Here is a 16303-nt window from a genome sequence, read left to right on the forward strand (position 1 = left end):
GATAAATGGCCAGTGTATTCTCCCTTTCCCCACCGCCATCCCTATCCAATGGACACCCCATAGCCATGGGCAGGAAGGAACAACAAAACTTTCTCTAGTTTACTGAAGAGTAAATGTGACTTTCCTCCCTTTTCCATTTGTTCTGTCTTTATCCAATAAAAGTAAAACTTGAAAACTGAGGTCAAGTTCCAAGGTACATGATGGGTCAGAAATCCGCTGAAGCCCTACCTGCCCCCTTCGTAAAAAGAAGACAGTTTAAAAAAACTATAATGCGAATACTTTATTATCGAGTGACTGGTATTAGCTTTTTGTCTGGGCATTAATATCTCAAAAACCATACACCAAACCCAGGCTTTTCCACCTAGCTCTGCTGTATCATTTTCTTTATATATATATAAAAAAAGTAAAGAAGAGGAAGGAGGAAGAGAAAGAAAATATATCTGTATTGAAAGAATTATAAGCCAAAGTGCGTCTTTCTTGTTTTGTCCATATACACACATTGCACCATACATAAATAATTACATTGTAAAAATGACTCCATAATTACAAGTATAATATATATTTCCATATAATATATAAAACTTTATATTAAATCTAGGTAGATGATATCTGGGGGGTTTCGTCCGTGGGGGCTGTGTCTCTGGGCATCGGCCCCTCTCGAGGCCGGCAGGTGGCGGTGGCCGCGGCCTCCCACCTGCCCTTCCGCCGGGGCCGCCACTATCTGGGGTTGTTGAGGAGGATCTCCAGCCAGCAGGGGCAGGAGGTGATGAACTGCCGGGAGTAGCAGGGCCCCCAGCCCTTGGCGAAGCTGATGCGGACGCTGTTGGGGTCATAGGGGCCGTCGGCGGCGTCGGGCTCGGGCGCGTGCTGCAGGCCCGAGCGCTCAAAGTCGAACACCTTGATGGAGTAGCCGGGCGGCACCTTGCGCACGACCAGGGCGCGGCCGCCGGGCGCGTCCAGCGTCGGGGAGTTGACGAAGATGGGGTGCTCGCCGCGGTTGTAGGCCCACACGCCGTCGGGCTCCTTGCTGAGCAGGATGCCGAAGCCGATCTTGCTGCGCGTTCGCCGCACCGACTCGCTGCGCTGCTCCAGGTTGAGCTGGCCCAGGCAGAAGCCGCTGCCCTGAGGTAGGTCGTAGAAGATGCTGACGGCCTGGTCGTACACCGCGTAGAGGCGGCCCACGCGCGTCCGGTGCTCCCAGTACGCCACGCTGCACCAGTGGCTCGGCTTGGTGGCGTCCGGAGACATGCTGGCGTCTGCAGGACAAGCACAGGGACCGCCGCGTTATTCTAGGTGGGGAGGTGGGAGGCACCAGGGAGCGGAGGTGGGCACTGCTGTCTGCACAGTGGGAGCTGGGTAAGGTTTCCAGCAGCCAGCAGTCATGTGGGCACCGACTGTGTGCCAGGTTGCCCTCAGGAAATATAGCCCACAACGGGACATCTCTTTCACACACACAAATTCACACAAGGAGAAAACAAAGGTTATGAGCCACAGAGTGCAAGCCAGAGAGCGCCTGTTGTGTGCTAGGTGCTGTGGATGCAGACATGAACCCTGCACACCCTGCCCCTGCCTCTTCATGCTAGCAGGAGAGACAGACAACTGCCTGCACGCCCCCAAAGGAGGGGCTGACTGTGGAGTAACCACCACGGACCAGGCGTGGAGCACTGTACTTCTCACTCTTCACAGCACACAGGACTCACTTGGTCCTCACGATCACTCTGCAAGGACGCCACCTTCTCCTCGTTCTACAGAGGAAGGCACTCCGCCAGAATTTGAACCCACTAGTCCAAGTCTCAACCTGATAGAGTAGGGTTAGGCTATTGGGGGATGGGGGGGAGGTTGAAATCCCATTAGAGGACTCAAGCACAGGGAGGTGGGCTGGGGGTGGGAGGAGTTGCCCCCAGGATCCCTTCCAGCCTGGAGCAGTGGGATTCCTGTGGTAGCCTTGTTATAAATATGACTGCCTGACTGCTCCCTGCCTCAGTCTTAGCCTCCCAGTACCACCCACCTGAGTTGGCTTTCTTGGCAGGAAATGCAGGTTTGTACCAGAACTGCAGCCACTTCTGCATGGCAGAGGAGCTGAGGGTCCCTAAATGACAAAGAAAATGGCTCCTTAAGGGCTCTGGAGCTGCCCAGCAATCGAAGGTGTGTGCTGCTCCTCTCTGGGCCTCAGTTTCCCCACTGTAGAGCACAGGGGTAGCTAAGACGTTACTGCAATCCCTTGTCACTCTGACTCGGGCTGTCTGTGTGTCTGGAGGAGTTTAACAATTTTCTGAGACCAAAGTTCAGACCAACACAGGCCAGGGTGCTCCCTGCTCTCATGTGGCCAGCTTCTCAGATTCTGACATCTGGCCTCTCTGAGCTCACAGCTCTGAGAAGCAGGCAGGCACCTATAACTGCCCAGTGAGGTGACATGATTTGCCTGCCATGCCTGCTTCCACACAGGTCCCTGGCCTGGGCCTCTGCAGAGGGAGGTGTTCTGCTGGCGGCTTGACAGAGCAAAGCAAAGCGCTTCATGGCTGTTTTTCTGAGGAAAACTGATCAAAGTCCAACCAAATCCCAGAGGACAACACTTCTAACAGCTTCACCTGGGAGCCTGAGTGAGGCCAGCTCTGGCTGCCTTTGCCTTGGTCCTGCCCCTGCCTAGAAGCCCCAGAAGAACAGGATGGCAGGGCCCCTGACATCCCCTTACACACTGGGAGGCCTGCCCAGCCACCCAGCAGGAGGCTGTCTGCCTCAGGGGCCTCCTGGAGGCTGACTGCTCTGCTGTGGCTTTGGGCGGGGCACAGCCTTCATGAGTGTGCCCTTTGCCCTGTGCCTGGCACCGAGGTCCCAGACACAGGTCCCCAAGTCTGCTGGGGGGTAATCCAAGTCCTCACACCAGCCCACAGCTTGGATCATTTTGCCTCAGTCTCCAGCGAGGCCTCTGATGCTTCCAGCTGATGGTCAGAAGAGGAGGAAGAGGTCCTGCATCCTGCTCTCGACAGAACTGCCCCTTAGCCACTGGGCAACAGTGACAGAGACAGCTCAAACCCTTGGGAGGTCACCAGGCTGCAGGCATCAGGCCAGTCCCAGCAGGTGGGCAGCTCGGAACAGCCAGACTCTGAGCTCCAGCCACCCCACTCCAGTGCCCCTCTCCCCAGCTATCTATCTGGCACAGGTCTGGGAGTCCCCAAGGGCCAGAAAAGCAGCACCATGCCTTCAGAGGCCAGGGATCTTTAGTGGGGTTGGGGGTCATGGCCCAGGGTCACCGCCATGGAAGGTCTCAATAGGACCGTGGATGACAAGGCCCTTTGCAAACCACAAAGCACTTTACAAATGTTAGGGGTTAGCCCCTAGCCTGTCACCTGTGGTGAAAGATGTGCCCGGTGAGTGAAGGAATGGAAGAATGAAGCAATGAATGTCTGAATGTGTAGAATGAGCCCTGGTTAGGCTCCGTTCTCTCACACACATATGTGCATTCAGATTTCATGCAGTGTGTCCAACACAAGCTGACATGCTCTCTGTGACACCATGAGTGAGAAGGTGGGCGCCCCCTAACCCACGGTCCCCACTCTGTTCTTCCCATAGCTGCACAGCCCCCTCCCCCTGTGCCTCTCAGTCACAAGCCTGGGCTGCCACTCAGGTGAGGGGACAGTCTCTTACAGAAGGATCTTTTTCTCCTCGTGGCTCCTAGGCTGTGGTACCACCATCTCCCACGGCCATCAGCCTAATTAGGAACCAGCTCTTTAATTGCAAATAAATACCAGGGAGTCAGACCCGAGTGAACAACATCAAAGATGACCGAGCTCTGACCGAAACTCCCGCTCACTACCCCCTGCTCAGGGCCTGGCCTAGTTCCCAGCCAGACTCTGGGTCCTGCTGGGAGGGTTCCGGGGGGAGGAGGAGAGAAGCTGTGTCTGGGGTGGATGTGGCAGAGTGGCACTAGCCTGGGAGGAGTCCTGCCTCCTGGCCCTGATCCAGCAAGTCATCTCCCTCCCCTGGCCTCAGTCTTCCCATCCGAACAATGAGATCATTACTCTCCCCAGCTCTAAATTTCCGTGATTTAGTTAATGTTCCTAGGACTAGTAGCTCTAGTCCTAACCACCCGAACCCAGAAACCAGCTCAGATATCTATCAACAGAAAACCAATAAACAAAAACTAGGCACATCCAGCCAATGGAACACTACTCACCAAGAAAAAGGAACAAGCTACCAAAACCTGCAACAAGGTGCATGAATCTGAAGGGCATCCCATTGAGCACGAGAGGCCAGACACAGGGTTCGTGGTGTGTTTCCACCGAGACAAAACTCTTGAGAAGGCAAACTAATCTACGGCGATGTAAATCAGAACAGTGGCCAGGCGTGGTGGCTCACGCCTGTAATCTCAGCACTTTGGGAGGCTGAGGTGGGTGGATCACCTGAGGTCAGAAGTTCGAGACCAGCCTGGCCAACATGGCAAAACACCATTTCTATTAAAAATACAAAAAAATCACCCGGGTTTAGTGGCGGGCACCTTAATCCCAACTATTTGGGAGGCTGAGGCAGAGAATCGCTGGAACCCAGGAGGCAGATGCTGCAGTGAGCCAAGATTGCACCACTGCACTCCAGCCTGGGCAACAAGAGCGAAACTCTGTCTCAAAAAATAAAATAAAATAAAATAAAAATAAATCAGAATAGTGGTTACCCCTGGGGAGACGGAGACAGCTGGGAAGAGGCACAGGAGAACTTTCCAGCATGATGGAAATGTCTTATTTCTTGACTGGAACCATGGGAACTTAGGCATCTGTGCTGTAAAAAGCCACACCCTGCATACTTAAAGAACGGTGGATTTCACTTTAGGTATGATACCTTGAAAAAATTAAAAAGAAGAAAGTGGCAATGTCCTGTGGCTATCCTAGAGTGGCCCCAGCAGGGCTCCACAGTGGCCCAGGGGACAAGCCCTGTTCCCTCCCGGTGGCACCCACATTCCTGCCACCAGAGGGTGGTGGCTGTCTGCGCCGAGGAAGAGGTGGTGACTGGTCCCAACAATAGGCCTTCTCCCCTGCACAGAAATCGGCCCCTCCGATGGCTGGCATTCTTTTCCCTCTCTGCCCAGGGAGGGTGCTGCGAGCCCAACATGTAATTTTGTGGGGGTGCAGGGGCACCAAGGGAGCTGACTGCAGTCTGAGGGAGGCGGAGAGTGCTGAAATCCTAAGAAAAGCCTTTCGCTTCTTCGAATCAGCAGTTTTCTGTCAAAACAAAGGGCAGGAACGTTCCTGCGTGCTCCCCCGTGGGCTGCATGCTCCAAGAGCCTGAGCATAAACTGCAGCCTGCTTTCTTCCGGCTTCCCCCTTTCCTTTTGGCCAGACTGCCTTGGACTCAGCCACTCCTGAAGGAACCAGCGTTGTGCCCAGCTTAGACTCAAAGATTCAGGGCATTCGTGGGAGGCTCAGTCCGAGTCCTCTGGGTCTTCAGGGGTCTGGGTCAACAGGGGAGCAGGCGGTCCCTACTCCTTCACCTTCCAAGTCTTTGCTGCTGCTTCACACCCACCTGGGCCATAGCAACCTCCCTGGCTCTCCCAGGGCTGGACCGAAAGGGCCTGCTCAGCCCCTCGTTGATGGGCCTGAAACAAGGGCAGACAGGCCCAGACCCTACCGAAAGCGAAGAAGAGATACTCAAAGTCTCAGAAGCCCAGAGAAGTTAAGTGACTTGCCCAGGGTCACCCAGCAAGTTGGTGGCAGAGCTGAAGAGGGGCCCAGGGCTGGCTTTTCCAATCCCCTTTGCACAGGGCTGCACTGAGGCCTCCTGCCATCCTGGAAAACTCCTTTCTTCTGTCCCGTGTCATGCCTGTGGCTTCAAGTTCCAGTCCAACCGGCAGCTTTTCATCTGTGGCTCCCAGGCCTGGGAGTAATTACGTGGCCCTGCATCTGGTTAACCTAACACCCCTTTTAAAGCCTTGTTTGCCCATTAGATAAGTAGTTTTTGTTATCAAACTTAGAGGGAAAAAGGAGTTTCCACTTAACTCTCCTTTGTCGTTTTAAGCTGCAGAAATGGCTTCAGGTTTTGCAGCAAGTCTAGAGATGCAGCATTAATTAGAGGCTCTTTTTCTTTTCTTTGTGAAGGGAGGGGAAGACCAGTTCTTTATCCACCGGGCTCCGGCAGTAAAAGCAGAGAAGGAATGTGCACAGGGCCATGTTAATGGTCAACAGCTTAGAACGAGCCTCTCTGCTGAACTCTTTCCAAAAGCTGGGCCCAGCTGACAGGAGTTTCCTCTTACTCGCTCCCACCCACCCCTCCCCACCCCTCCCCACCCCCCACCTCAGCTCCAGCACCTTTGGCTCCTAGAGGAAGCCGGGCTTCCAAGGGGAAGTTCCTAATCGGTCATTACATCACGGGCGGTCTGGCCACCACCGCAGCCTGCCTGCACAGGGCCCACCTCAGGGGCTCTTTTGGCGGCTGGTCTCTACACTGGCCACCACCCTCCAGACAGCCGCTCAGCTAGTCGGCTGGGGGATGGAGGGGTGCCCCTAAGACAGGGAGTGTGATGGGAACAGGAGGGCAGCATGACAGAACCAGGAGGAGGGAGACTGAGGAACAAGCCGTCCACATGGCCAAGGCACAAAAACAGGCTCAGAGAGGTAAAGTGACTTGCCAAGGTCACAGTGGAAATGAGCCACACAGCTGGGACCAGGATGTCTCCTGCATAGGGTTAAAAGCATGGACTAGGGAGCAAAGGTGCCTGCATGTGAATCCCAGCTCTGCCACTCAGCAGCTGTGAAATCTTGGGCGAGTGACTTCACCCTTCTAGGCCTCAGTTTCCTAACCTGTAACACAGGGATGCAATCAGTGGTTACTTCATCAGGGTGCTGGGATTAATTTCAAGTGTGTCAAATAATGCCTGGCTCAAAATAGGTATTGCATAAGTTAACAGCTATTATGATTACTAATATTATTACTACCATGCAGCCTTATCTACACATGTATATAAATTATATGATAGATTGACTCAGCCTGTATAGTTCATAAGGGTATTCGTATTCAGTAGTAACACCTGTGAACATAATATGTGCCAGTGGAGTTGAGAATCAAGAGGAAATAATAATAGCCATGATAATAATATAATAAACTAGCTCACATTTAAGAAACCTTTACCAAATACCAGGCAGTGTCTGAAACCCTTTAAATGCACTACCTCAACATAGGTTAATTCTCCCATCTTAAGATGAGGGAGCTGAGGCCTGAAAGTCCGGAAACATACCCCAACTTCTCAGCCAGGAAGCTGCAGAATTGGGATTTGAGCTTCCATCTATCTAGGCTTAGAGATGTGGACTCTTTGCATTACTCCTGTGGCTGCAACCTGTGGGCTGCAAAATCCCAGAGGACTTCAGGGCAATGGCACAGAGACCATGCTATAAGAAGCTGGCCACGTCCACTCCACGCCATCATGTGGGGGTTCTGCAAACACTGGAAGTGAAGAGGGATCCTCGGAGGTGACAGTGCTAATGACACTGCCCCACGACATGCTGCCCACCTTCCTAGGAGGGCGGTGGGCTTTTCAAATATCACACCCTAACAGCTATTTGTGGTCCCCTATGCAGCCCTGGAAACACACTTTCTGGCTTTTAAGTGTAGTTTCTCCCCCACACTCAAACATTCTACCCCCTAAAATACAAAAATGAGTATTTTGTAGATGGGCTACAATCATAATAATTGATCTTGGGAAAGGGCTGCTAGCCCTGGCTAGTCCCAGGGGAGTGGGAGGCGCTCTACACGCTTCATTCATGATCCTTTTTGAACTGTGCAAGTCCAGGAGGCAGAATCATCCCCATCCTCAGGACAGACCCAAAGTCAGACTGCGGCGCAGGAATCCCGACCCTGAGCCCACCTTGGTGCTGCCTCATATGCTCCCTTAGCTCTCTTGGGTGGTCCTCAGAGTCCCCCAGTTGCAGGAGGGGTTTAGGAGTGATCTGGGGTATCCTGACAGTGAGTGGCCACCTAGCTGGGCTGTACCCAGCTTTCTGGAGGCCAAGGGTTTTCTGTAGGCTTTTCTCTGCAGAAAGGCCTTTCTTTCAGCCTCAGCGCCCTGACTGCAGCCTGGCTGGCCCCACCTCTCTGGCAGAACAAAGTGGCAGCCTGGGCTGTGATGGGTAAGGTTTCCATTCTTTTATCTCTTGCAGTATTCAAACAAATCCTGAACAGATGAACTCATCTTGCAACCCTGACACAAAACAAGCTTTTTTTTCACCCAGGTCCTCCTACTACACAGGCCTGCTCAGTGTCTCCTCCATAGACCGTTTCCCCAGGAGCTATTAGGCCTTACCACTCCAGCGGGCAAGGGGACCCACCAGAGGATGAAACCGGAGGCCCCACTCCCATCAGCATGCCTCTACCTGCGCTCCACCTGCAGCTCACCCGTCTGGCCATGCCAAAGAGATCGTCTCCCACCCGCTAAGACTGTTCCAGGTTCCCTGGGCCCAGACAGCATGGCTTTTCTCTCCAGGTCCCGGGGCTCTGTGGTACAAGCTCCCTTCACTACACTCTCCGCAGGCAGCTATCGCTTCGAAGAGCCACATGGAGGCTGGTGGTAGAGCTATCTCCTCCATCAGAGGACTCACCCATCAGACTCTGTGCCAGAAACAGTGGTGCTGCCCTCTTAAAAGAAACTGCAACTACTTAAGCCTGAAAAGAAGAAGACCACCTGACAAGCAAGGCAGGGAACCCCCTCAGGCCCTTGGGGAGGAAAGGAGCCCAGGTGGGGGAACTCTGGTTCCCTGTGTCCTGGAGGGAAGGAGGGTGGAAAGGGAGAGCCAGGGCAAGATAAGCAGATTATAAAATCAGCCCACGTTTTGAGAAGGAACCAGTTTCTGTAACAAAGCCTCTGAACTTTGCTCCCATTCCAAGTCCTCTTTTGTTTTATCATAAAGTCAGACTCTGGAGTGTGTTTGTTTGTTTTCTTACTCAGAGACCACCTGAGGTGGGAAAGCCTTGCTTTCATTATTGCCCCTGGAAAGGTTCTAAAATAACAGTGTGCAAGACAATGAAGCTGGGTACCTCGGTCCCCAGGTGGCAGTTGTGAGATGGGAGGGGCCCCCAAATCCTCCCAGCTCCGTGGGTCTGCACTGCTTATGGCCAAACTGCTGGGATCACATATAAACCAGGGCCCGCACCAGCCTTACATCAGGCCGCGCTGGTTCTTACATCAGGCTGGGCCTGAGTTCTCATCTCAGGCATTAAATGCCCAAGTTCACCAACTGAACCCAACTCTGAAGTCCCTGGTTAATCTGAGACCACAGAGACAAAATTGGCCCTTTGGGGGTTCAGATAGGGACAGCCTGGGCGTGCATCAGAGGTGCAGGGATGCTAGTTTATAGCAGATGATGGTAGGCTTCAAGAAAGCCCTTCTCGGCCGGGCGCAGTGGCTCATGGCTGTAATCCCAGCACTTTGGGAGGCCAAGGCAGGTGGATTGCCTGAGGTCAGGAGTTCGAGACCAGCCTGGCCAACATGGTGAAACCCTGTCTCTACTAAAAATACAAAAATTAGCTGGGCATGGTGGCAGGTGCCTGTAATCTCAGCTACTTGGGAGGCTGAGGCAGGAGAATCGCTTGAATCCGGGAGGTAGAGGTTGTAGTGAGCCGAGATTGTGCCACCGCACCCTGGGTGACAGAGCAAGACTCCGTCTCAAAAAAAAAAAAAGCCCTTCTCTGGGCACATTCTCCATCTTGCAGGTTCCCAGAGCTGAGAGAACTTGAGGCACCTCTAATTGTCTTTTATTTCCCAAATACAATGTGTTTTATTGGCAAACCTCCTGCCTTAGACTTCTTCTTGGACCTAATATAAAGCCATAAAAGCAAAGTACCTAAAAATTGCCCTCAATTAGCCTGTCTCAGCTCTCAGGAACAGGCACCCACACTGGTGTAGAAATGTCCCAGTGGGTAACCAGGTAAGGTACCCACAGCCCAGCTCCCTCAAATCCTTGGCCTCACCATCTCCTGCCACCAGGCCACTTAGCTCCCTGGGTTTTGAACACCCCACCCAGTGTGAATTTCATCCATCCACTCTCTTGATCTGGAATGCTTCCTGAGACCACAGACGATGGAGAGGTGAACTGGTGCAAATCTTCACAGCTATGTTACTGTGGGCGGGTGACCACATCTCTGAGAACCAGGATCTGCTACCTACTTTTGAGGGCCAGTGAAAAATGAAAACGCAGGGCCCCTTGTTCCAAAATTAGGAAGATTTTCAAAATGGTGAAAGCAGAGCATTAAGTTAAGCAGAGACCTCTTCCGAGCAACAGCCCTGAGTTACCCCACACATCCAACACCCATGGAGCCGGCCCTGCCAGGGGCTGGTTTCCTCTAGGTGATTACCTAACTCACAGGTTAAGGGGTTTTTGAGAAGGACTTGACAACAGTACCTGGCACTCGGTGACCATAAGTTTCTTTCCCCATTCCCTAATACTTGTCAGAAACTTGCTTAACCATCCAGACACCACTGTCACTTCCTTTGGAAAGCCTTCCTCAGCCCCTGGGTCTGAATCACACACCCCTCTTCTGTGACACTCAAATTTATGCTGTCAGCAGAAGGGTACGTGTCTCCATCCAATTCATCCACCAGCAGGCTGGCCTGGGATTCAGCTGGCTTGATCTCCCCTCCCCTCCCCAAGGACCTGGTACTATGTGGCCTAACAGAGGTGCTCTTGGCAATGCGGAGCTGAATATAAAAACTCAAAGGCTGGAAGGGCTTTTGAAAAGTCATCTGCCTCCTTTCAAACCCAGCCCCAGGTTTGAAAAAGGCACTGTGGCAATATTGTTCCCATTTAACAGATGGTACTACTGATGCTCAGAGGTTAGGATGTTAGGTAGGCGAGGAGAACCATTGTCCCCATTTGCTGATCCTCCTGATGCAGCCTGCTTAACAGAATGGCAAATGAGCTTACTATGTGTGAGGCTTGTTTCAGTGGCTCGAAATAAAATGAAACAAAATAACATCACCTAAAGCCTACAAGTCATCTTACCTGGCCATGGGAGTGGATTTAATTTCTCTGGCTTGCTAAGTCTATGGAAGTAAATGGAACAGGGAACATAGCTTTGAATGGAAGAGCCAAAGAATGGGTGGAGAAGCTGGTTTTCTTATTTGCAAAGCTCTCAAACATAAGCTCCATATCTAACTCCAGTTTGTTCTTATTTACCAACTAGACAGAATCAGGTGACCTTTGCAAATCAAATATACCTGCCTCGATTGACACTAAAGATGTAGGCTGGATATGGTGGCTCATGCCTACAATCCCAGCACTCTGGGAGGCCAAGGTAAGAGGTTCACTTGCGCCCGGGAGTTCGAGATGTGCCCTGGCAACATAGCAAGTCCCCATCTCTACAAAAAAATAAAAAATTATCCAGGCATGATGGCATGCACCTGTAGTCCCAGCTACTCTGGAGGTTGAGGTGAGAGGATTGCTTGAGCCCCAGAAGCCGAGGCTGCAGTGAACTGTAGTTGCACCACTGTGCTCCAGCCTGGGCAACAGAACAAGACCCTGTCTCCAAAAAAAAAAAAAGATGCAGCTTGGGATAATCATTCCAAAATTAAAGGTACAAGGGTGGGACATTAGATAATAATTCCTGCATTAAATCCTTTCCTTTAAAATAGCCTTTTGTTATACAAAAATACATGATCCACACCTCTCTGGTGAATGCAGAGGCCTATACACTGAATTTTCTTAAAGTGAGGATTGCCTCAATCATTCTTGTGTGTTTCTGGAACAAACAGAAATGCTTTATAATTAACAAAAAGCTAATATTGACTAGAAAGATTATTAATCCACAATTAAATACTAATATTTGCTGTAAAGAATGCAGTAACATGAGACTTAAGCGTTCCCAACAAAAATGTTGCAAAATGCCCTACTGGCTTGGCAGAAGTACATGGCCCTGCCACGGCCACCCATCTGTTCTCTGTGGCTGTGCTACTGTGCAGGCAAGTTGAAGCTGCTTGACGCATCCATGCCCAAGCTCCCAAGCTGCCAGGAAAGAGCTGGCTTGTTACAATGATCAGGGGTGAAGGGTGCAAAGGAGGGAGGGAGCCAACCAGTATATCCATCCCACCAGGCTAATAGGCAGACACAGCCCCACAGAGACCCCAGGACCCACACCTCTATCCCAAGTCCAAGACTGGTTTCCAAGGTAGAAGGAGGCCAAGCTTGTTTCCCACAGCCCATGCCAAGAAGGCAGTTCTATCCTCATTGATGGTGATGGTGGGATGTTCTTTTGAACTGTGGAAGGTTTCCCAATTCTACAAGCCCATTCATAAATGACCTTGTTTTAGCTTATGGAATACAAAACTCACAGAGGTTTGGTGACTACCCCACGGCCCACAAGGGTTAATGACGAAGCAGGATCAGATGCTCCTTCCAATGCCACTGCCTCCCGCCCAGCATCTTGAAGAAGTTGAGTCATTATCTTAGTAAGAGTTTCATATTTCTCAGAGTAATTCTTTAGCCTGTGTCTGGATAAGAGCACACACTGCGTGACTAACACCAACACAGCAACAACATGAGGGCAGTGATCACAACTGTCAACCAGCTTCTATTTGGTCTTCTATTGCCAAGGTTAACTTTTCAGTGAAGATGGGCATGCCATGTTTTCCATGATCCAGTTCATAATTCTGGATTTCTTCTAGAAAAGACAAGAGTCCCAGGGAGACATCTCGGCTGAACTCGATCGTGGCAATGCCCAAGTGCCTTCTAGAACTGTTTCCCCCTCTGGAGGGCTGTTTGCAGCTACAGGGACCTGTGTGATAGGTGGGAGGAGGGGGTGCCTTTCCTGAATCACACGGAAGCCTTGCTGGGGTCTACCCAGCAGGCAACTTACATGCACGGGCCCAGCAAACATTGGCAGAGATTCACTAATAGGGACCCTGTTTAGGTTGCTGCAGACACCCTCTGTTCTCACTGGGTCTCCTGTGGGAATCCAGTGGCTACTGAGAATCTATGTCCACATATCCCATCTCATTTAATGCTGAGAACAATCCTAGGAGGCAGGTATCATTTTACAGAGGAGAAAATGAAGGCTCAGGGAGGTTAAACCCCCAGCCTAAATCACACAGCCGACAAGCCCCAATCCGAACCCGGGGCAGCCAGACCCTCAGCCACTCTTCCTGCCATTTCTCTTCACAGAGTGCATCCTGGACGGTGCTCAACTTCTAGTCTGTACCTAGTTCCAACAAACAGTCAGCACAGTCCCTCTCCCTGACATCTCCCACGGGTGTGACTCGCGCCTCCTCCACGAGGCTGGCGCCTGCCCCCTGCCCCCCATCCCTTCCACCCCCCTTCCCCATGGGCACAAATGGCCCTGCAGGCCGCCAGTGTCTGCATTCCTAGAGCACATGCCCACTAAGGAGGATCCTGAGTAATTCAGCCCATAAATCATGGCCATTGTGAATTTCCCTTTTAGCCACAGGCAAAGTCAAACTTTTCCTTCCCCCACTGTAGTTAACCACTCTTTGTTCACTGTATCTCTCTCAGCTCCGTCTGGCTGGGGGCCAGCTCTCAATTATTAATTAATCTGGGAGGCACAGGTTGCATTCCTGGCTACCTAACCACTTCCTCCTCAGTGGGGAACTTGCAGGCCGGGACTTTTGAGTTACATCAAGTGTCGCACAATATCCCAGCCCTGTCTTGTGGCTACTGCTGCAAGAAAGGACATCTAACACCAGAGTTAAAAGTAACAGCAGAAAACCCGAATACCCAGAAGTCGCCTTTCCCAACTCTATCCCATAGCCCCAACCCAACCTGCATGCCCCCATCATCATAAAGCCACAGTGCGACTCGGTTTCTCTTGTCTGTGAAATGGGGAGATGTTCTCCCATCAAGTAAGGCAGTGGTCTGTGTGTTTGTGTAGGAAGGGAGTAATCAGTGAAATCAACGAGCTCTCCCCTCTGGTAATTCTTACTAGCTGGAAAGGGATACACCAAGACTTAAAGTTAAGAAGCAGTCCTGGCCGGGCATGGTGGCTCACGCCTGCAATGCCAACATTTTGGGAGGCCAAGGCAGGCAGATCACGAGGTTAGGAGATAGAGACCATCCTGGCTAACATGGTGAAACCCCATCTCTATTAAAAATACAAAAAACTAGCCAGGCGTGGCGGCGGGCGCCTGTAGTCCCAGCTGCTCGGGAGGCTGAGGCAGGAGAATCACTTGAACCTAGGAGGCGAAGGTTGCAGTGAGCCAGATCACGCCACTGCACTCCAGCCTGGGCGACAGAGCCAGACTCTGTCTCAAAAAACAAAGAAGTCCTGAGCCTGAGCCAGAGCAGGTGCTGCTTCTCACCTCATCCACTCACTCTCTCCTCGCTGGCTGAAGGAAAGTGCCAGGTGACTGGGGTAGTGGGGATAGCAGGGGTGAGGGCTGCAACTCAGCCTTATTAAAGTCATTCAAGCATCTTAAGGGGCGGTGAGGGAGAGGATGGGAGTGTGATCCCTCTTTGCTAGGTCAAGTTTTCGGGAGGCCTTTGCATGGACAAACATCCCGAGAAACAAGGGGACCAGCCTTGGCGTGAAATGGAGCCCTATGGCGGTGAAACCCAGGGGTGGAATCTGAGCAGTGTCTTTAATTCCTAAAAGTAATAAAGGTCTTTCCCTCCTTTTAAGTTACAAGTTAGAATAGGTACTTGATGTCAGCAACAATGCTGAACCTTTGCTGCTAGCTGGATGGAAGACAAAATGAAGCCGTGAGATCAAAGAAGGACAAAAATGATGGAAGCAATCTATCATGGCAAGGACAAACACTTACGTGGTAAATGCCATCAAGTACCCTAGTATCCTTTTGGTCATCTCCCTCCTCTGGGCCCATACACAGCTTACAGTATGTCAACCTTACCCACAGTATCCACCGAGCTGTCAACTGTGAGTTCCAAGGACTCAGCACCTTAGGATATATAGTCTAGGAAAGATCTTTAAATCTCATGCTTTCTGCATTCCATGTTATATCTGCTTTTGATGTGACAAGACAGATGACTTGGCCCCATATCTTCATATACTCTAGGGAGGAAGGGACGCTTTTGTCTCTTGGCTTCCCTTCCCTAAATACTGAGGCTTTCGGATAAAGCACGCATCCCACCAAGATAAATTATTGTGCACATACAATAAAGTACCATTAATTAGGACTCATAAATCCAGAGTTTGTAATAATTCCGAAAGCAGCTGGGTCGAAGTAAAAAAAAAAAGTTTTGATAAACAAATGCAAAATATAAATAAGGTTCAGGAGAACTGTTTATCCTATTAGCACTGTATAAACAACTGGCATACCAATTACAAATCGCTCTTATCTGCTCTCGAAAGCAGATCTCTGCATGACCTCTAACGGGAAACATTATCCAGTTAGTATCACAGTCTACAGTATTTGGAAATCACAAAACCTGGTTTCTTAGACAGTATCCTTTCCAATCACCCACCACCCAATCAGCCTGAACTGGTGAGGAGCCCCTGAGCTGTCAGTGCTCTCTCTGTGTATCTGGAAAGGAAGTCCCGTGGATGGCCGAGGCGCCTCAGCCCTGCTCTGGTAGTCAGTGGCTGCCCAGGAAGGAGTGGCAGCTCTTGGCTCTGGCATGCCCACATGCCACCCAGTTATCTCCATGCCCATCTTCGAGAAGCGGCGTTGTCTAGGGCGTTTGGCCAGGGGTCTCTGCCAACTCGGGCTTTTCCAAACGGACAGGGTGGGGCCCCACCCCTGTGTGGAAACCCCTGCGTCAACTGCAGTAGGTAAACCAAGGACAGCCTGTTTGTGGCTTCCTTGGTGATTTACATGTTAGCTGGGCCCCAGGTTCTCTCCCTGGGAGGAAGCAGCATTTTCAACCCTGGGGAGGACAGAGGTGAGGGGCCCCAGATAAGCTGGGGAGTGTGGAGTGGCAGGAAGAGGCCCCGGGCAAGGCTGTGAAGCCATCGCGTGGAGAGGGTGCGTGGGTCCTGGCCCGAGAGGGACAGACTGCAAGGCCCCAGAGAGGTGGGCAGGGGGCCAAGCTGGAAATACCGAGGGCTGCTCCAGCTCAAGGAGACGGCCCTGCCAAGTCGGGGAGGCGGCACTGACGAGAGAATGGCAGGTTCCGGCTGGGCCAGTCCCCAAGGGCACCAAGTCAGGAGCAACTGCCTGTGTCTCTGGGCACGTGGGGGCTGGAGCCATGCCAGGGAGACCCAGAGCCGCCAGTGTCCCCAGGGTGCCCCTGTCCTGGCGCTACCCTGCAGCCCACCAGCCTGAGGATCCCTGAGGAATGCAGAGCCCCTCCAAGTGGCATGCTGACCTTGGGCAGGGAGTCAGGCCTGGCCACCAGACTGGAAGATTGCTCTTTTCCCCTCC

The 16303-nt window shown here is 51.8% G+C and overlaps 1 protein-coding gene across 1 annotated transcript in view; it reads right to left on the reverse strand.

The window, feature by feature from the left end:
* Window positions 1-265: 265 nt before the first annotated feature.
* SMAD6 (SMAD family member 6) overlaps window positions 266-16303 on the reverse strand; it is a 77739-nt gene continuing 61701 nt past the window's right edge. The window contains exon 4 of the mRNA XM_055278038.2: window positions 266-1256. Coding sequence (XP_055134013.1) covers window positions 718-1256 — 539 coding nt within the window. The 3' untranslated portion in view covers window positions 266-717. The remainder of the gene's footprint in view (window positions 1257-16303) is intronic.

This window comes from Symphalangus syndactylus, chromosome 5 (assembly GCF_028878055.3).
Source record: "Symphalangus syndactylus isolate Jambi chromosome 5, NHGRI_mSymSyn1-v2.1_pri, whole genome shotgun sequence".
Taxonomy (NCBI): domain Eukaryota; kingdom Metazoa; phylum Chordata; class Mammalia; order Primates; family Hylobatidae; genus Symphalangus; species Symphalangus syndactylus.